Source organism: Callospermophilus lateralis, chromosome 7 (genome assembly GCF_048772815.1).
Source record: "Callospermophilus lateralis isolate mCalLat2 chromosome 7, mCalLat2.hap1, whole genome shotgun sequence".
Classification (NCBI taxonomy): Eukaryota; Metazoa; Chordata; class Mammalia; order Rodentia; family Sciuridae; genus Callospermophilus; species Callospermophilus lateralis.
The window spans coordinates 2,250,672-2,271,753 of record NC_135311.1 but is presented as its reverse complement, the minus strand read 5'-3'; the positions used below and the strand labels follow the sequence as shown (position 1 = coordinate 2,271,753).

General features: G+C 44.8%; 3 protein-coding genes across 4 annotated transcripts; 1 reads left to right on the top strand and 2 right to left on the bottom strand.

Moving 5' to 3' along the window:
* Positions 1 to 2,506: 2,506 nt before the first annotated feature.
* Ciart (circadian associated repressor of transcription) lies at positions 2,507 to 6,894 on the bottom strand. Its single transcript, XM_076861247.1, has 6 exons — positions 6,817 to 6,894; positions 5,834 to 6,259; positions 5,607 to 5,682; positions 5,301 to 5,379; positions 5,086 to 5,197; positions 2,507 to 3,142 (listed from the first exon to the last, which is right to left on the bottom strand). Exons 2-6 carry the CDS (start codon positions 6,197 to 6,199, stop codon positions 2,624 to 2,626), a joined length of 1,152 nt encoding a protein of 383 aa, XP_076717362.1. The 5' UTR covers positions 6,200 to 6,259; positions 6,817 to 6,894; the 3' UTR covers positions 2,507 to 2,623.
* Positions 6,895 to 9,371: 2,477 nt separating this feature from the next.
* C7H1orf54 (chromosome 7 C1orf54 homolog) lies at positions 9,372 to 15,692 on the bottom strand. Of its 2 annotated transcripts, none has more exons than XM_076861741.1 (6): positions 15,283 to 15,692; positions 13,762 to 13,842; positions 13,300 to 13,358; positions 12,591 to 12,704; positions 10,328 to 10,425; positions 9,372 to 9,449 (listed from the first exon to the last, which is right to left on the bottom strand). In XM_076861741.1, exons 1-5 carry the CDS (start codon positions 15,326 to 15,328, stop codon positions 10,330 to 10,332), a joined length of 396 nt encoding a protein of 131 aa, XP_076717856.1. In that variant the 5' UTR covers positions 15,329 to 15,692; the 3' UTR covers positions 9,372 to 9,449; positions 10,328 to 10,329. The 2 variants fall into 2 exon arrangements, with proteins under 2 accessions (XP_076717856.1, XP_076717855.1); XM_076861740.1 differs by having other exon boundaries at positions 10,328 to 10,428; positions 15,283 to 15,690.
* Positions 15,693 to 17,467: 1,775 nt separating this feature from the next.
* Aph1a (aph-1A gamma-secretase subunit) lies at positions 17,468 to 20,976 on the top strand. Its single transcript, XM_076861739.2, has 7 exons — positions 17,468 to 17,810; positions 18,333 to 18,503; positions 18,668 to 18,741; positions 18,976 to 19,098; positions 19,250 to 19,377; positions 19,727 to 19,850; positions 20,183 to 20,976. The coding sequence occupies exons 1-7, from the start codon at positions 17,698 to 17,700 to the stop codon at positions 20,245 to 20,247; spliced, it is 798 nt and encodes a 265-aa protein (XP_076717854.1). The 5' UTR covers positions 17,468 to 17,697; the 3' UTR covers positions 20,248 to 20,976.
* Positions 20,977 to 21,082: the final 106 nt, after the last annotated feature.

Here is a 21,082-nt window from a genome sequence, read left to right as displayed (position 1 = left end):
AAGAATGATGCTGGAGGCTGTGGCCCACACTTGCAATTCCAGCTACTAGAGAGCCTAAGGCAAAAGAATTACAAGTTCAAGGCCAGCATCAGCAGCTTAGCAAGACCTCATCTCAGGGTGGCTCAATGACAAAGTGCCCTGAGTTCAATTCCCAGTATAAATAAGTAAATAAGTAAACAAGTAAGTGAATATAAATAATGGGAGAGGGACTTGAATTAGTCACTGAATGAAGGGTAGGGCTTGGATAACAGAAACAGAAAAGGTGGGCAAAGTGAACCACATGAACAAGAGTTTAGAAGCAGGAAGGGTGTACAGTATAGATTCTGGAGCAGAAGGATTGTGCAGGGGAGCAGAGGAAAAAATACAGATTTTGACTAAAGATTTTGTACATTCTTCTCATGACATTGGGAGAAATTGAAGGACTTGATGATAAAGGAAGGACAGGCAAAGCATGGTTCTAGGAAAATTAATCTGTTTATCACTGAAAAGGTATTAGAGGTAAGAGAGACTTTTGCTATAGGGAAAATAGAGTGATGGCAATGGAATGGATAGGAAGAAATGGAAGAAATATTTCAAATAAAGAACAAAAAGGACCTGGTGACCAAATGGTACCAAGTTTTAAGCCTAGTTAACTAGAAAAATGTTACTACCCTAGATAGCACTAACTGGAGAGGAGATTATAAAAATGGGAAGTAATTTTATTGGCGATCACTGGAAAAAGCATGAGACTGGAAACTAAGAATTCTGTACCACACATTGTTGGCTTAGACACATCTGTTTTCTTATCTATAAAATAAGGGCATTAAGTTGAATTAGATACAAAAATTGCATCTTATATCTAGAATGTTGATGTGTTCAATAATTTTGTGCCAGCAATATATAAATCGTCCAACAGAAATTTATACATTCAAATGCCTTCTTATGGGAAAGGTTGGGAATGGAAATGGAGATTTAGCACTCATTAAAATTGAGGCAATAATTAAACCCATGAAAGAAAATAAAACTTTTATGTGAAAGAATATAGTCAGAGAAAAAGGCTATGGTCTGAACCTAGGAGAAACCACACACTTTGTATTAGGTGCAAGTGGAGCCATTAAGAAACTCAGAACTTGCTGCCAGTTAGGTAAGAGGAGAATTAGGATAGTGTGCTGTCATGGGATCCAAGGGAGGAGAGTTTCAGTAGGCAGAATCGAGTGTCAAATGATACAGAGAACATGAAGTACATACCCTTGGTAAAGGACCCTGGACTAAGCTGTTGATTAGGTCGAAGCTGCATTATAATACTGGTTCTGTGAGATCATTGGTGACTCTGGAAGGTGCAACTAAATGTAGTGGAGCCAGGCATGATGGGGCACACCTGTAATCCCAGCAAGCCAAAAGGCTGAGGCAGGAGGATCATTAGTTGGAGGCCAGCCTTGGAAACTTTGCAAGACTCTGTCTCAAAATAAAATAAAAAGGGTTGGGATGGAGCTCAATGATGGAGTGCTTGCTAGCACATGTAAGGACCTGGGTTCAATCCCTAGTACCAGGAAGGGGGAAGGATTATGGACTTGGGAAAATTATGGAGAAAAGAAGAGAAAGAGGACAATCTGATTGAAGATGTCTTCCTTCCTTCCTTCTTTTTGAAGGAATTAAACCCAGGGGCACTCTACCACTGAGTCATATACCCAGGCCTTTTTTTTTTGGGGGGGGGGGGCAGAGTCTTGCTAAATCACCAGCTGGTTTCCTGATCTTCCTGCCTTGGCCTCCCAAGTTGCTAGGAGTTGTTGGAGTACACTAGCATGCAGGGCTCTACAAATGTTTTCAAAGTGGAGAGACCTGATTTTACTTATATGGGAAATAATCATGGAGAGGAAATAGTTTTCGTGGAAATTGGGAAAGATCAGAAATAAAGTAATAGTGAGAGAAGGGTAGAAACAGATATATTCATGGACTTAATTTTTGCCTCCTGAAGATAATGGGTAGCCTTCCTCAGTCTAGTTACACCTAGCAGGTGCAGTGTTTTGAATAAAGATGAGGCCCAGTGGTTTTTTGTTTGTTTGTTCTTTGAGGCCCAATGTTTGAAGGGACTTTGAGCTACTCCAACAATAGTTGTTTTGGCTCTTGGGCCCCTCCTCTGGCAGCACAAGGTTATGCATTTATCCATAAGCACCAACATCTCCCATCAAAACAAAGAGATATCCCAGAGCAGAAGAACCTGCTAGAAGATTACACAGGGGAGAGACACAAAGGAAAAGGTACTAGTCTCTGAACCTGAAAAAAAATAAAAGGAAACCCAACTTTGAATCCTGTAACTATTCTAAGGCTGTTCCCTCAGAAAACAGCAGCAGGAGTCTCTTTACTTCTCCCCCAGATTTCTATCATCCCATCCAGACTCGAACTTGATGGAGCTCATACTCACAAACATTCCCATCTCATGTTTTCTGCAACTCGGAGGATAAAGATCGGTATGTGAGGCAGAAAGTTTTCAATGTACCCCAAAGTGTTTAGGTAAATAATTTATTTAATCAGAAAGGATTTATCTCCTCTAAACACAAACACACACATTAAAAGTAAAAAATCTATATATATGTACATATATTTACACAAATTGGGGATCACAGAGGACAACTGCATGGGTGGGTTAGGGGTTGAGGAGATAGGCATCAGAAACAACTGGAGGGCAGCTTTTCAGCTGCTCCTCTATGTGTCCTTTGTGCATCTCACTGGCCATGGTGGGTAGACCAGCAGAGGACACAGTGGAGTCCCAGTCTGACGGTAGGGTTACTGGCAAACTGTGACAGCGAGGTCCCTCTCCAGACAGTCTCTTCGGATCACCAGTAGATGCTGTAGTGGATGGAACTGGAGTGGCAGGAGCAGAGTGGGTGAAGGACTGCACTCCATGCTGGACGAAAAGGATGACACCAATGCTGGTCCCAGTGCCTACGGGATCATGGCTAAAAGATATGGTACCTGGGGAACTTAGAGGGGGGTTGCAAATAGGGGTGGTGTGGATCCAGGTGAGGTTCATAGCTGGCCATTCTGTGAGGTGCCAAGGCTGCTTTGGTTTAAAAACTAAATGTCCTAGCTGTGTCGGGCCCATCTTTTCCAGAGGAGGAGCAGAAGAGGAAGTAGTTTCATTACTGTGGTGGCTTGGAAAATGCTAGGGAAGGAGTGAAATAAGAAAAAAACTGTGAAGAAACTTTTCAGACTGATTCCAACATTATTGTTTAAAACTTTGCTTTCTTTGGTAACTCGGTTTGCAGTGCAAACATACCTTGTTTTGTGCAACAAATAATGTGTTCTTACCTGGCAAGAACATACTAAGTAAAATTTTTAGTAATCAAGTTATACTTTCATTTATTCAGCAAATAGTTGAGAGCCTACTATGTGCCACATACTATATAAGACATTGGATATTCAACAAATAGTCCTACAGATTCTCACTATTTATAAAACAATTCCTTTCAGATGTATGTATGTATGTGTGTATGTGTATGTGTGTGTGTGTGTGTGTGTATGTATGTGTGTGTGTGTGTGTATATATATATATATATATATATATATATATATATATATGATTTTTTTTATATAGGGTCTCATTAAGTTGCTGAGAGCCTTGCTAAATTGCTAAGGCTAGCCTTAAACTTGAGATCTTCCTGCCTCAGCCTCCCCAGTAGCTGGGATTATAGACATGTTCCACCACACCCAATGTAGAATTTATTTAAAGAAAAGTTGTTTTGTTTTTGCTAAGGCTGGCCTCAAACTTGTGATCCTCCTGCTCCTGCTTTCTGAGTAGCTGGGATTACAGGCATGTAGTACTGTGCCTAACTATTTAAAAAAAAAGTGGATTTTTAATTGAAAACATCATTCCACAATTTCTATATTTTATTTTTATTTTTAATTTTTTTTTTAGTTATAGGTGGACACAATATATTTTATTTTCTATGTGGTGCTAGGATCAAGTGCTCTACCTCTGAGCCACAACCCCAGCCCTCTATTTTAAATTCTAATTTTCTATGTTGAATGTTTTATGAAGTATAAATTAATATTCAGGCAAGATCCCTCTACTTATTTATTTTTGTTCAGTACCAGGGATTAAACCCACTTAACCACTATGCCATATCACCAGTCCTTTTTAATATTTTATTTAGAGACAGGGTCTCACTAAGTTGCCTAGGGCATCAATAAGTTGCTGAGGCTGGCTTTAAACTTGAAATCCTCCTGCCTTGGCCTCCTGAGCTGCTGAGATTACAGGCCTTAGCCACTGCAGCCCGCTTGTTTTTAAAATTTTTTTTGTAGTTGTAGATGGGACAGAATGCCTTTATTTCATTTGTTTTATTTTTATGTGGTGCTGAGGATTGAACCCAGTGCCTCACGCATGCTAGGCTAGTGCTCTGCCACTAAGCTATAACCCCAAACCATTCTACTCATTTTTCAATCAAGTTATTTTCACAGCATTAGTAACTGCTATTGATTGAACACAAGGATAGGTCATTATCAAGGACACCCCCCCCCCCATTACTCGAATGCCCTCTAAATATCCTGTTATTTGAATGCACAGAAAAAAGGTCACTTCCACACCAGGTCCAAGAATCTATCCAACACTCTTCTCATAGATGCCCTATAGGTGCCCTCTCCTGGATTCCCAGTGATATACCTCTTAAGACCAGTCCTTAAAACCCAGTGTAGACTTATAGGCCTCCAGAGGATTTGATACAAGGATACTTGTACTGGAGTCAAAAGAGGGAAAGGGCGAGAGTTTTAGGGGCAGCAAAGAAGAAAGAATTTACAGAAAGAAGCTGAGGCATCTTCCTGCATGAATAATTTGTCCAGGTTAAAAAAAAACAAAAAAACAACAACGCCTTCTGTATCTGTACAGAAAGCAGATTCACTGCCACATGAGGAATAGGATTAAACTTTGTGGAGTTCTGCCTAGTGACCCAAACAAAATAGAACAAAAATCATCTAGGAATTAAGACAATGCAGGAAGTTTAGGCATTCCTTTCCTAAGAGAAACTTGAGGAAAAGATCCAGAAGAAAATGCATGCATATTCCCATTCCTCCATTATTCTCCTGCTTCTTTGTTAGAGTTTAAGTTCTTACCTTGGCCATCTGGTGCCTGCTACCACCCAGTGATGACTTCTGGGCAGCTATATGAGGAAACCAAGTCTTCAACATCCCTTCTACTTGTAGCAGGGTTCCTAGATAACGCTCCCTATGAAAAGGACATTAAAACAAAACAAGTATTAAAAAAGAAACAAAGTATTGGAGAGATCTCCTTTTTATATGGTACTGGGGAAAGAATCAGGTGGACTTACCCCATCTGAGGCTTCTGCAAAACACCTACAATGCGCTGGATCCTGTCCATTGCCACACTCTGCTGGAAACTGCTCAATCCTGGAGTTAGAGAGAAAGATTAAGGACCAAGATTTAATACTGTAGTAAGATAAAGGAAGGCAGAAGGGGTTAAAATTGATTCGCCTAAAGGAATTAAATAAATTACAAATGCAAAAACAGGAACAATTCAGGCTCTGAATAAAGACTTTAGAGATATACACATTCACGAGAGACAGATACTAAGGTGGGAACCTAGTCCAAAATAATGCAAATAATCAGGCAATTACCTCTCTCAAAACGACCCATCTTCAGCCCATTCAGTAGATCTGTGAGGGGGCGAATGAATCCTTGGAGCTCTTTACACTGTAGGAAAATAGGACAGAGGCTATGAGAAGACCAAGAATTGCTCATGTGAGTAGCCATATTTCCTCTGCTTGCAAATTTGGGAGTCAGTATTATCCTCTTAAGGTCCTAACCAGTTGAGTGTTTAGCATTATCATTTCCTTTCTCCTACCTTCTGAGCAAAGAGCAGGTCTCCCTCGGTAGTACAACCCTGGATGTTTACACTGGTTTCCAATTCACCATCTCTTGATCTTTTGATCCCAGATTCTGCCATAGGAGAAGTCAAGCCTCGCTGTTCCAGATGAGATGCTGTATGTTGGTCACTGGAAACCTTGCAACGATGCCTACAGCGGATAGGACCCGGGCTAGGCCGGAAACATCCCCTCTGCCCAACAGTGTCTGGCCTGGGCCCTTGGGACCCCTTGTTCTCCCTCTCACTATCGGAGGGAAAGCCAAAATCACCGTTCACTGGGGAGGTGGAAAAACAGGGAGAAAGAGAGGAGGAGGAATAAGAAGAAACACTAGATGGAGAATCCATAAGTCCAGAAGCAGGGGCTGGAGAGCAGGTCCTGGAGTACCCAAAGATCTGAACCTGAAACTGAAGAGCAAAGCGAGGGAGTTTGAAACCAGAGTCTAGGGATTAGAAAACGGACGGGGAGACGTAGGTGTACTGCACGGGATAACACCTCTATTTCCCCTGCCCAATAGAGACAATAGAAAAAGTCACCTCCCCTAACCCACCCATGAAAAAACTGGGGCTGCCTCTCTGGCCTCTGCAGATCAGCTCTGGGCCTGACACATCCTCTGTTCTTTTCCCTCGGTTCGGACACTTTCCCCTCCTCTGCTGTTCTCCTGGTTTGTTCCCCAGCTCGACCTCGCAGTTGGCGTCTGAGGCCAGCCACCCGCGAGTGTAAATCTGCACACCTGAACCTACCTAACCTACCATTGTCCCTGTGGAAATCGCCCCCACAGGGACCGACCTCCTAACCTTCCCCAATCTCTCTTGATCAATATCCCTGATCAAGGGATCTACAGTCGCGCCGGCCAGGTGATGCAATCCCTACCAATACCCACATCTGCGTGCATTCACCCAAACCCACTCCCCCGTCCCCAGCCTTCTCCACGGCTCACGTATCGCCCTCTGAGTCTCCTTACCTGGGTCGATCGGCTCGGCCTCGGCTCCGGCTCCGGCTGCTTCTCCGTCTCTCCGGGTCTGGGCTACCCACCTCCGCCCCACTCTCTGTGGGTCCCGCCCCTTCCCCCCTCCCGGACACGTGCGGCTCCGCACGTGCCTTCCCCTGCGTACACAGATTTCGCATCCTCATTGGTTGGCTAGCCGGTAACACGTGACTCCCGTTAATGAAGTTCACAGCCCATTTGATACAGCTCACAGGGGCTCGGCCAATCAAGAAGCAGTCAGGTGCCGATTGGCTGGAAGGGAAGCATTCCGTGCTCCGCCCCTACATGCGGCTCCCGGAGAGGACCCGGTGAGGAGAAAAGGAGGAGGATGGAAAAAAGAGTGAAAAAGTAGGAAGGGGAGAAAAAGGGCGGAGCCCTGGGCCTTAAATAGGATAGTGGTGCGCAGGAGACTCGCAGCTGGAGTGTTCACAGGAGGGATGTCAGACGGGAAGCGCGTGCCTCGGGGCGTGGGACCCAGGGTTCTGCCTCCCCGGCTGACACGTCTGCCCCCTCGGTGAGCGCCTCCGCTCACGAGCACAGCACGTGGAACCCGTCAGTTACTTGTGCTGCAACGTGTGTGAGCGAACGGCTGTGTGACACCACGTAACCGCTCCCAGTGTCCGCGTCTCAGCCCTCGTGACTCCCTGCTCTGTTTCACCTCCCCATTCTCACTCCTCCGAGTTGGGTGCCTCCTGCCCTGCTGGGTGAGGAGGGTGGGGACGGCGGCCGAGAACACGGCGTGCTCTCCCGGGCTCCCGCTGGGGCGGCTCCTGCAGCTCTTTCCTTACATAACCTGCCACGCACGTTACCAGCTCAGATGCCAGCCCGCCAAGACTGCAGAGGTCAAAGCCGAACTCGGTGGTGCCTGACTTTCCTGCCTCGGCTCTTCAGGCCTGTGCCCTGAATTATCGGATTTTGAGCAAAGGGAACAGAGTGTGGAAACCCCTGAGCTCCAAGGCTGGGGCTTCTTCGGCTTCAGTTCATTTGTCCATTGGAGAGGATTCGAAAGACTTTGAAGGAGGGAGGGAGACAGGTCCAGAATTTAAAGAGTCTCAAAAGTAACAGACATCACTGTTTGTTGCCCCCTGCAATATTTAAAGAGAACAATGGAAAGGGAGCAAGAGGAAGAAGACCCGGGGACTGTGGGCTGCGTGAAGCTCTGACACCGGAGAGACCGCAAGAGGGCAGCCCAGTTCTTTTTTTTTTTTTTTAATACTATGAACTTATTCATATATATATATTTTAAGTTATACATAACAATAGAATTCACTTTCACATAATTAGAAAAGCACAGAATATATTTGTTCTAATTCAGGCCCCAGTATTTCCCATTTTCCTCCCATCCTCCCACTCTGTTCCCTTTCCTCTACTGATTTAATATATATGTATGTGTGTGTGTATGAATGTATGTATATATATATAAGTTGGACACAATAGTTTTATTTTGTTTATTTTTATGTGGTGCAGAGGATTGAACCCAGAGCCTCAAACGTGCTAAGAGGTTACTGCTGAGCCACAACCCCAGCCTAAAAATATATTTTTTTTATTCCCACCCTTCCTCTCCTTTTACTGATCTTTGTACTGTTTACTTATAGCTTTTCTTTCTTTTTTAAATTGTGTCTGTGGATGTCCATGATGATGATGACATTCACTGTGGTATATTCATATATATTTATAGGAATGTTAGATTCACTGTTTCCTATCTAGCTCATCCCTCCTCCCTCCCTTCATTCTCTTTTGTCTACTCCACTGATCTTTATTCCCTCTTATTTTTGATTAGCTTCTGATTATCAAAGAAAGCATTCAACCTTTGATTTTTTTGGATTGACTTACTTCACTTAGCAGGATGGTCTGCAGTTCCAACTATCAGCAAATGCCATAAAGTCACTCTTCATTATGGCTGAGTAATACTCCACAGTGTACATATGCCACATTTTATTTATCCATTCATGTTGAAGGGCACCCCGGTTGGCTCCATACTTTGGCTATTGTGAATTATGGTGCTGTAAACATTGATGTCGGGGCAGCCCAGTTCTGATTAGGGTCCTAGGATAGCCACTTAAGGTGTGACTGTTTCAAATCTGTTCTTTGTGTGTGTGTTTGTGGGAGGGGAGTGCTAGAGATTGAACCCATGGTCTTGTGCATGTGAGGCAAGCACTCTACCAACTGAGCTATATCCCCAACCCCTCAAATCTGATCTAATAATTAATATTTTACTTATTTTTAACTATATGCTTATTTTATAAAAAGAAAAAAAGTTTTCTAAATAAACCATAACCCTATTTCCCAAGCATAGTGTCTTAATACCACATAAAACAATAGAATTACAGGGAATTATGGACTCTGGATAAACCTGTCATCTGTGGGTGTTCATTTTAGCCCAAATTCCAGGTGTATTTACAATTCATAATTCCTTCAAATCTATTGTCACCTAATTCTCTTTCTAATCTACTCTTCCTGTCCCCAAATTCTGATACTCTCTTTAGTGTGTGACTTTAGAATAGATTCCCATGAAGTAGACAGTGACTAGATTATTTCATTTATTTTTTTATTTTCCAATGTCTTCTAGTCAAACTCCCATCCAAGGAGTCATAGCAGCCTTCTCTCACCTAAAAAAGCAAAGAGAAGAAAACAGGGTCAGGGAACCCAGGAAGTCCTTCACGTCCTTCTCCATCTCTATGAAAACTCCTCAAATTTATATTCTGAGCTGGGATTCCCCTGTTGTATCTCTTCCCCTCATCACTCCTTCCTCCTCCTCTGAATCTCTTTATGCTCCATAGTTATTTAGAACCCCAAGTTAACATTCCTTCTTATAACAGGTGTCTCTTCCCTGCTCCTTTGCCCATGATCACCCCAGTCCATTAGGGAACCACCACCCTTCTGACTTGGAACTTTGCCTCTGAACTCCACCAGGTTGTAGGACCCACCCATTTTGCCCTTTGAACAATGGCCAGAATGAAACCAGCTCTGATTCCTCAAGACATATTGGAAGCCTAGAGAGGTTTCTTCTCTATTCCACCTGCCTCTGCTCTAGGGGGTCATGAAATCCTTCCAGTTTAGAAAATTTAATGACTCATATCATAATCTTTGCCTCAACATCTCACAAACTTCTTTAAAATTAGATAATGAGGATTTTTTTTTTTTCCTAAATGTGATCCTTCTATCTTTTGTTTTGGTACTGGGGATTGAAACCACGGCACTTAATCACTGAGCCACATCCCCAGCCCTTTTAAAAACTTTTTTATTTTGAGACAGGGTCTTGCCAAGTTGCGTAGGGCCTCACTAAATTGCAGAAGCTGGCTTTGAACTTGAAATCCTCCTGCCTCAGCCTCTGGAGTCACTGGGATTAGAGGCATGTGCCATCATGCCCAGCTCCTTCTTTTATATTTAAGCAGCTGAGAATTGATGAGGCTGGCAACACTAGACAAGGATAACTAGTAAAGAATTACTTCATAGACTCCCCCAAGGCCAGTGGCTGCACTCTCACCTTTACATGAAATACATCCCCCCTTGAAGGAGGACGCATGACAGGAGAAGAGAAACAGGACTCTGCAGACTGGACACAGCATCATTCAGATCTGGACTCTGCTAAAATACAGATGCCCCCACATCAGGCCAGTGTCATCCTATTTCTTCCCACTTCTCAGGAGGATAGGCATATCTTTACACCAACCTCTTTCTTACCGTTGGCCTCAAGGGAAGGTCTGACTCTCCTCTCCACTACTATAAGATGTTCTTTCTTCAATCCCTGACCATACCAGGGAGACCCCAACTCAATTCAGTGACACCTATTTTTATCTATTATGTGCATGACACTGCTCTTGGTGCTATGGGGGGATATAAATACAAATAAAATGTGGTTCCTGTTCTCAAGAGGGTTAAAGTGAACAAACTCTATACTTTAAAAACATGTATTTGTGCCTATTGTCAATCTTTTGTTTTCCATTCCTACCAGCGGCTCCCACTTATGGTCAGCTCTATCTAGGTTGCTCCTTTGACCCTTTCCAGCTATCGCCATTTTTTTTTTTTTTCCATTACCAGGATTTTTCAGGTGGTTAGTCTTTACCTGCCTCTATTTCCTCATTATTTACCTTCTCTTAACTCAGTTAAAACTACGTTCTTAGGGATTACCAAAGTTCTCCTTCTCCTTGGCCTCTTGGTACCATTTGGTTGATTATAGAAGCTTTCTTTTCTAGACTCTATAACACAGACTTGGCTAGCTGCCTGCCTCTCCAGTCAGTCATCCTCTTTCTACTAACTGTAGCCACGTTCATTGGTCTTTTGAGCTTCTGTGCATACTGGCTCTGTTGAGCTCATTTACCTTCATAACTGTGACTTTGCACTTAGCTCTGACGTAGTTCAGCTCCCTAAAGGACACCCTCTTGGGGCCGGCAGAATCCGTTTAACTTAGCCAAGACCAAATTTATAACTTCCCTCCTAAACCACACTGGCTTCCCATAGTTCCCATTTTCTCAAACATGTTTAAAACCTATGTGTTATTTTTAATCTCTCTTCATTTATTCCAGAGATGAAATTATTAATGAAGCAAGGCATTTTCTTCGAAATATTTCTTATCTTTCTCCTCTGGATTTAAAATACCACTTCCTGGGGCTGGGGATGTGGCTCAAGTGGTAGCGCGCTCGCCTGACATGCGTGCGGCCCGGGTTCGATCCTCAGCACCACATACAAAGATGTTGTGTCCGCCAAATATTAAAAAATAAATATTAAAATTCTCTCTCCTCTCTCTCACTGTTTTAAAAAAAATAAAATAAAAAATAAAATAAAATACCACTTCCTTAGTCCAGGCTTTTAATAGATTGTTGTTGGAATAATGCAAATCTGATGAATCTTTCTACACTAAATGGCATCTTGCACAATCCAGACGAATAGTTTTATTTTTCCCCTAAAATGCTACTTTCATCATTTCTTTACCATATGAAGGATTTACTAGGCTCCCTATTGCTTATAAGGCCAAACTTCAGTCCAACATTTCAGAATATCCATAATTTAGTCCTATCTTGCCTTATGCAAAGTTATCAAGCAAATATTAGGAGTTTGTACTTTTTTTTAAACTTAATTCCTACTCTTTCCATCTCTAGACTCTCTTCTTCAGTCACACCCCATTCACTAAACATATCATACTTGTATTATTTCCTTCACCTATGAAGCTTGTTCACTCTTATAGTATCTGTTCCTCCTCCTAATTGCACTTGTTCTTTCACAATTTCCCATCAAGTTTAGTTCATCTAAAGCATCATCACCTCCTAAACTTTCCTGACAATTCTACCTTGTACAAGCTCTCTTCCTACAATGTCTAAAACACTTACCTATGTCATATGTTCTCAAACTTATACGTAATTTAATACTGTATTAAATTCACTTTATTCTAAATATTTCATAAATATAATCATGCATCTTGTAAATGCCTCAGGGCAATAGCAACATCATAGGTTTCTTTCCATCAGTACCCTCAGCAGCCTTAGACACAGACCACATACATATTAAGTATAACTGAACGGAAATTTAACTGGAATGGATCTCCCCCCCACTTTGTATGGATGTTAGATCTCAGTGAGATATTTGATGGCCAAGTTGAGATGAACACCTCCGTTGCAGCAGTAGCTATTTGGTTTCTGCCTCCACCAAAGCCTAGTATTGCAGTCCTCTCTCTACTCCATGTCACCAGCCCTGGGATCCATCTGGGTAAGGGATGAATTCTCTCCCTCCTCTCTAATTCCCATTCAACTTACTGTTTCCATTGTTACTGCTTTCACGGTGACAGGCTTCTGATGATCTGCATGTTCTGTTTTAAGAATAATGGTAGTCTCCACTGCTTGTGTTGTTTCTTCCTTATCCAAACTGTTCTTCTCTCAGTAGGATTGGGAAATAGAGTCATTGTCACTTCCACCCAACATCCTCATAGATTCTCTATTTTCCCCTGCATCAGTACTCAACCAGGTCACCCTTCCCACTCGCAAAGACTTAAGCTCTGGGATTCTCCCTACTTTGTACTTTCATGGATAATGTATTACCTATCCCATTCAACAAGTCCTTTTTGGGTTTTTTTGTTTTGAGGTACGTGCTGGGAACTGAAAACCAGGTATGCTTTACCACTAAGCTACATCCCCAGTTCTTTTTATTTTATTTTGAGGCGAGGTCTTCCTAAATTGCCGGGGCTGGCCTTGAATTTGAGATCCTCCTGCCTCAGCCTTCCAAGTTGCTGAGATTATAGCTCAACAAATCTTTTGACTGCCCCTCTTTCTTAGTTCTTAGTAAAGCCACTGGGCTTGGCTTCCTTCTCCTCCCCAGTTATTATTGACAAGTCTGTTTGGGACCCACTTTCTAGTTTCTCTCAATCGACCAAATTCTCTTTCTTGTTAATCAGTTACATTTCAACATTGCCCAGTGTCTTTTTAACTTTGATTTATCCTGCCACTCTAAAATGTAGAGGTCACTCACCAACCTGTCCTCTGACTCAAACATGGAGTAATCAATGGTGAAATTTGCACTGAAGTCATCTTGGGAGGAGAAAAACAAATTAGTAGTAACAATGGAAAAAGGGAATTTTAGATCCAGTAATGAAAGGGGAAGAAATTGCACAGAACGCTTTAACTTGCTCAAGTTGTAAAATATATTGGTAAATTCCACTTCTAATTAACTTTAGTGTCAAAATGTTTATAATACTGTGTTTATATTTTCATTCAAATTTATAAATTTGAAACTGTCCAAAGTGTTTCAACCATTTTCCAAAGAATTAAAAATCACTAGCTTGAAAAAATAAAAGCATGAATTTTGATAATTTTTGTTCCTAGCCAAACTTCCCTCTCATTCAGTTTTTCTGTTGCAAAGGGAAGGGCATAGTCTTAGAACTAAGTGTTCACAAAGCCTTTCTCCATCCCACTTAGAATCCGAGGCACTCACCATAATTAGGAGTGACTGTGTAATAATAGGCCACCTGATAATAATCCTCTGTCAATCCTTCTTCATCCTCATATTCTTGTCCTATGGAGATAAGGATTATAGGTCAAGGGACATCTGGAATGCCTTAACAACAAAAGGACATCTGAAGTTGATCCTAAATCTACCAGTTTTTCTTCTTTTGGCCTCCCTTCAAGGGTCTTGTTATCTCCCTGACTCTGCACTTGTAAACTGTTCTGTCTTCTGGATTCCATACCTGAACTGAGGCCTGCTACTCTGTGCCCTTCCAAATCAGGAACTCTTGAGAAAGAAACAGGTCCCTTCGCATACTATAAACCCAAAGAGAGAACTAAACCTAAAAAAGGAAGAAGGTAGAAATCAGAAACTGAAAACACCAAATCTTCTATTCAATATGTTACAGAATTTACTGTACTTGTGATTTTTTTTTTTTTTTTTTTTTTTAACAGTGCTGGGGATTGATCCCTGGGCCTTGCACTTGCTAGGCAAGTTTCCTATCTCTGAGCTATGCCTGCAACCTAAGAAATCATCTTTTATCAGTGTCTCTCACGAATAACTAATAGACATTCTACCTTCACTGCTAACTAGCAGAATAACCTTGAGAAACTATTTAACTATCTGCTTTCTTAAAATGAGTCAGCTGGGCTGGGGCTGGAGTTCAGTGATAGAATACTAGCCTAGCATGCCTGAGGCACTGGGTTCAATCCTCAGCACCACATAAGAATAAAGATATTGTGTCCACCTAAAACTAAAAATAAATATTTTTTTTAAAAAAATGAGTCTGCTGGACTAAATGACCCTTCTCCATTAGTTTGTCTTTCTTTTCCATAAAAATATGTGGCATAGATGATGGAATCAAGAACTCTAGGTCTCCTCCTAAACACTTCCCTGAGCTCCTTGAACATTTTCCCTCCAATCCTAAACTAATGACACAAGAATCTAGGGGAAAGGGAAACAATGAGACACACCTGGCAGACTGGGGAACAAAAGAGGGAAGGAGCCATGCTACTCTTGGGACCCTGTTCCTGAGGGCAGCCAGTTTTCCACTACCCTAAAGGTCAACCCACAGCCACCTCTTCACTAATAGGTTGTGTGGGTGTGTGCGCACCTCCTACTCTCTGGGAAAGGAGATACCCTGCTTCTTTTACAAAGTTTCAGGCTGCTCCAGCTTCTAAAAGTCCACCTCTCTCCTTTAGTCTCCTGTTAGTTCCTCTTGTTTTGTTCAACTTTATGGTGAAAAAGTGAGTTGAATCTTGCTAACGGACCTCCCTGCCCTTCATCATCTGAAAATCTTCTCTTCTTTGACTGGACTCTGTTTATCTCCCTGTTTCCTGGCTCTACCAACCAGATCTCTGTTCTGCCCCATCATTGGACTCTGGCACAGATAAGAAAGCGCATTCACTCCCCATTGAAATATACTACTCATCTTCTCCCCAAGTTTTTTTCTCCCACCCCATTTATGGTAGAAGACCAAGTGCAAAAGCTCAGAAAGAGAAGGGGACTTACCCAGGATAAGTGGCATAGCAAGGATGGCTACAAAAAGGACATCCATTCTGGATTTTGCACTATCGCTTTGAAAGTAAAAAGAGGAAATTACTCTGTTTCCCACCAAACTTACCCCGCCTCCCCTGCTGCTCCAAAGCTGGGAGGGAATTACATGACTCTTCTCCCTGGGGGCAGAATTCTCCGCCTACTTACTGACTAGATCTTCAGTTACTACCAGTCCTTAGCCAGAGCTGAGAGAGGCAAAAGATGTGGACTTGTTCATGAAACTCCTCAGCCCTAGATTGGGTTCATGCAATACTCCCACTGCTGCTACCAAAGAAGTCTACCTATTCTTTTTTCCTCCTAGTCCTTGCAAAAAGCTCCCCTTCTTGCTGTTCCTCACTTACCACTCACCATCCAGAGTTGCTTTTCTCTCTGAGGCTTAATCATAGTCTCTTTCACCAATTTCTTTGGAAATGCTCAAAGGAGGTGGGGGGGGGTGTTTGTTTGTTTGTTTGTTTTTTCCTAGACTGAAAATAGTCCCTCTTCTCTGCCTGTCTTGGCTATGGAGGATGGGAGCACTATTTACCTATTGTTGTTTGACTCTCAAAGCACCTGCTAAGTTGCTTCTGATAAAAACCTCTCAGCCAAGGCTAGATATTTCCTCTCTGGTCAGTGCTGACCTCATCTCACCTTTTTCTTAACTTCCTCTGTATATGGAGTGGAAAAAGTAGTGCACAGAATGTCTTTCCCTGTAATTGATGCCATACTCCACCTTCCCTTTTCAGTCATTTGGTATAGTTCCCTTAATTAAGGACTACAGGGGTAGAGTTCTTATCATTGTTTCTTGATTTCCCATTTTCATTCAATTCAATTCAGAAACAGTAACATGTATTAGATGTAGTTTGCTAGGCAATTCAGAGCTTACAGGCAATGGAATAAGAAAAGAATACAGTGTTTCGTTTTGAAACAGATAATAAATATCGGCTTAGCATCTACCATGAGCCAGTCACAACGCAAGTCTCTCTGAGATCACCCATACTCAAGAGATCACCCATACACAAGACGGGTTAGAGCCTGCTTTTATGTGTCAGGAGACGCTATGCTAACAGCTCAAAAAGTTGTCTAACCCCCATGTCTTCCCCTGACTGAGTCCTTAGCACTGGCCAAGATGCTCCCGTCCTCTCAAGCTTATTGGGGAAAGATTTCTCAGTGCCTTTCTGTGCAAATATATTGTTCAGCTTCTTTCCAGAATTTTTTGGAAAAAGCATGAAACATCTATGTGAGTGTATACATATGAAATGATAAATCCCTTCCAGGAATCCTAGTTCTCTTCAAGTAATTTCTGTAGGGCTTTTTTCCTTTTTCTTTCAGAAACAATATTTCAGATTCTCTCAATTTCCCATCCTAGGAGTCCTTTGCCTTGCCTAAGGATCCTTGCCTAAGGATCAACCTCTCACCATTCAAATAGAATGACCATACCCTCCTCTCCTACTTTAACTATCCTTCATTCTAATAGGGAAAGGTCTCTCTCTCTCTAGTCTGAGGAAAAGATGCCACTGAAGTTTATTTTTCAGAAAATAAATAGAGGAAGTATGACATAAAAGGAATTGAATGACTGGGGGGTGGGGTAGGGGATGTGTGCTTTTTTCTCTCAACCCCATTGTTCTGATTGCTTTTTAACTTCTCAATTCCTTCTAAATTCCTTTGCAATATTTCTCTCCAGGCCCTTTTGCTTCTCTCTGATTGTCATCACAGATGAAGACTTCATTACCCATACGATGTATTCCTGTCCAAAGAGCTCTTGCTTTTAAGTCCAACCTCCATCCTTTAGGCAGCAACTCTAGCCAACTTCCTCTGATTCAAGTAAGAACAATACCCGTCTCTATCTCCTTGCCACCCCATCCTGTGTTCTTTGTATTTGTCTCTTGGATTCAAACAGGATCTTCCCCTTCTGAAGCCCTTCAAGAAGCAGCAGAATTGCTACCACCCTTTCCTATAAAGTGATGAAAGGAAACCGCGGCCAAGACGCAGCCGGACTCCGGGGTCCGCGCCGGCGCCAGGCCCAGGCCCAGGCCCAGCCCCGCCCGGACAGCTCGGGCTCGGGCCGGGGACTACGACTCCCGGCAGGCCGTGCGGACACGCCCACTGCCCGCAGCCCCGCCCACGCGCGTCTCCGCGGCCTTCCGGGGGTGGGGACTGGAGGGGAGGTGGCCATGGGGCTGCGGCCGGGGTTTTTCCCCTCCTCGGCTTCCGTAGACGGAGTCGGGCGGACCCTCTGGGGCTTCGGTACCCCCCTTCCCCTTCCCCGGGGTCCGGGGGTGACATTGCACCGCGCCCCTCGTGGGGTCGCGTCGCCGCCCCCACGCGGACTCCCCGGTGGCGCGCCGCTCCGTCCTGCGCCCGCGGCCGGGGCTCCTCCCCCGCTGCCCAGCCATGGGGGCTGCGGTGTTTTTCGGATGCACTTTCGTCGCCTTCGGCCCAGCCTTCGCGCTTTTCCTGATCACTGTGGCTGGGGACCCTCTCCGCGTTATCATCCTGGTCGCGGGGTGAGTAGTGGGTGGTCGAAGAGGCGTGAGAGCGTCGAAGAGAGAAGCGGAAGGGGCTGGAGGAGCTGGGCGAACCCCGGCCCCGGGCTGGACGGTCGGACGCGGTCCGGGCGGTCCGCCCTTCCCGGCGGTCGGTCTCCGCCGAGCAGCGACCGCAGATTTCCTCCTGTGCGCTCCCGGCGGGACCGGGCGGCCCAAGGCCGAGACTCCTGAGGGGCTGTGCTGACCTCGGCCGGCCGAGCCCGGTCCCTGCGGGAGGAGCCAGGCGTGGACACTTCACCCTTCAGGGCTCTGATTCTCATCTCTCTGAAGACTGTGTGACCAGATTTATACCCCTTCCCTATATCCAGGTTCCTACAGACGAGTTCCTTGGTGCAGACACCCATCCTATCTAGTCCCTGCTCTCTGACCATCCAGAAGTCTAACTTCCATTTTTCATGCTGCAGCCTTGGCTGGTTCCCTTCCTTGATTTCTCTGGCTGCCCTTACCCTTGCCTGTCTCATTGCCCTTGTCTTTTCTCAGGGCATTTTTCTGGCTGGTCTCCCTGCTCCTGGCCTCTGTGGTCTGGTTCATCTTGGTCCATGTGACAGACCGGTCAGATGCCCGTCTCCAGTATGGCCTCCTGATTTTTGGTGCTGCTGTCTCTGTCCTTCTTCAGGAGGCCTTCCGCTTTGCCTACTACAAGCTGCTTAAGTAAGAAGATGGGGTGGTCTGGAGGGAAGAGGGGCAGAGGATTGCACTGTGGGAAGTGGGGCAGCCCTTGGGTGGTGGTTTGTAAGAGGCACCACGGGAAGACATTAGAGGGAAAGGAGCATTCCTGCCCTCCCTCATGCTTCCCCTACTCCACCTCATCCCAGGAAGGCAGATGAGGGGTTAGCATCGCTGAGTGAGGACGGAAGATCTCCCATCTCCATTCGCCAGATGGCCTATGGTGAGCGAGGGAGAGGGACCTGCGGAGGGAGTTGGACAGCCCCCTCCCCTAGGGAAATCTCCAAACATCCACATATTCTGAGTGACTTCTTTTTTCCCTTCATACCTGATTCCAAGGAGAGGTGGTCTGGAGGGAGAGTAGGTGTGGGAGAAATGTAACTGGGAATGGGGAGGAGGTCATTGGTAATGAGGCTGTAGTGATTTCTGACATTGATGGCACCCTCCCTCTCCACAGTTTCTGGTCTCTCCTTCGGTATCATCAGTGGTGTCTTCTCTGTTATCAATATTTTGGCTGATGCACTTGGGCCAGGTGTGGTTGGGATCCATGGAGACTCACCCTATTACTTCCTAACTTCAGGTAAGGCTCACTTCTAATCTTACTTTCATGTCCCATTTATCCCTGGCCCTGATCTGATTTATTGGTCTTCCCTGGGAGACTTCTTTGGCTCCACATCTCAGGAGGCTGGGAGAAGATCAGGGATGTCTCATCCCCATCTTCCTCCCTGCAGCCTTTCTGACAGCAGCCATTATCCTGCTCCATACGTTTTGGGGAGTTGTGTTCTTTGATGCCTGTGAGAGGAGACGGTACTGGGCTTTGGGCCTGGTGGTTGGGAGTCACCTACTGACATCAGGACTGGTGAGTTGGAGATAGGGGCCAAGTTAGGGAGAAAAGCATTTAATGGCAAGTGGGATGGGGGTATGTGTCCTCTCTGAAAATTTCTGATTTACATTGGGCAGAGGCAGAAAGGTGAGTCTCTACAGCATTAGTTATGTCACCTGCTCTGAGGATGCTGTGGGGAAGAGTTTGAATGGATTAGGCAAACTATAATGCAGAGGGTCTGAGATGAGCGGCAGTCGTCGTAATCTTTGAGGGAGTTGAAAATCAAAGATGTCTGGGGGAGGTTTGGGTTAGAGGTACAAAAAGAATATAGGGATTAGTCAGGGAAAGAATCTAACTTCTTTTATACTCTTACCCTCATTCTCAGACTTTCCTGAACCCCTGGTATGAGGCCAGCTTGCTGCCCATCTATGCAGTGACTGTTTCCATGGGGCTCTGGGCCTTCATCACAGCTGGAGGGTCCCTCCGAAGTATCCAGCGCAGCCTCTCGTGTAAGGACTGACTACCTGGAATGATCGCCTGACAGATCCCACCTGCCTGTCCACTGCCCATGACTGAACCCAGCCCCAGCCCGGGTCCATTGCCCACTTTCTCTCTCTTCGTTGGTCTACCCCAACAACCTTCAGGGTTTTGCTTTGTCCATTTGTGACCTTTAGTTTCTGAGCTTTACCAGGAGTAGCCTGGGTTCAGCCAGTCAGTGACTGGTGGGTGTGAATCTGCACTTATCCCCACCACCTGGGGACCCCCGTGTTGTCCAGGAATCTCTATGTGTCAGTGCTCTGCTCTCACCCTGCCCATGACTCACCCCCCTTCCCCTCTGCAGGCCGACGGCAGGAGGACAGTCGGGTGATGGTGTATTCTGCCCTGCGCATCCCACCCGAGGACTGAGGGAACCTGGGGGGGGACCCCTGGGCCTGGGGTACCCTCCTGATCTCCTCGCCCTGTATTTCTCCATCTCCAGTTCTGAACAGTGCAGGTTGCCAAGAAAAGGGACCTAGTTTAGCCTTTGCCCTGGAGATGAAATGGATGGAAGCTCAAGGGTAGATGATCTCTGAGTTTTCCAGTACCCCCTCCCCAGACTGGACATCTTGGTCTTTTTCTCAGGTCTGAAGGGAACCATTTTTTTGGTGTGATAAAGACCGGAAATTGCCTTTTATTTTTAAGTGGAGGGAGGGAGGAGGTATGTTGGAACTCTCCTCACCTCCTTGGGCTATATTTTCCCTCCTGAAATTGTTCCTGTGGCTGGGCTCTTTTGTGTCCCCTTTCCCCTTGGTCCCAGGCCCTGGGGGAAAGGAAGGAAGTGCATGTTTGGGAACTGGTATCACTGGAACTAATGGTCTTAACCTCCTTGGCCACCAGCATCCCTCCTCTCCCCAAGGTGAAGTGGAGGGTGCTGCCGTGAGCCGGCCACTCCAGAGCTGCAGTGCCACTGGAGGAGTCGGACTCCAGGACATCCCAGGGAAGGAGGGTGGGTTTTTTCTAGTTTTTAATTGGGGTGTGGGAAGGGTGGGGAGGTTTTCTATAAACTGTATCATTTTCTGCTGAGGGTGGAGTGTCCCATCCTTTTAATCAAGGTGATTGTGATTTTTGACTAATAAAAAGTACTTTATAATTGTGGGGGAACTTGACTTCTAAGGGAGGGAATGATGTATTAATTGAGATTTCTGCCCTCCCGTGCCTCTTGTCCAGTCTTCTTCCTGACTTGGCAATCCCTGATCTCCAA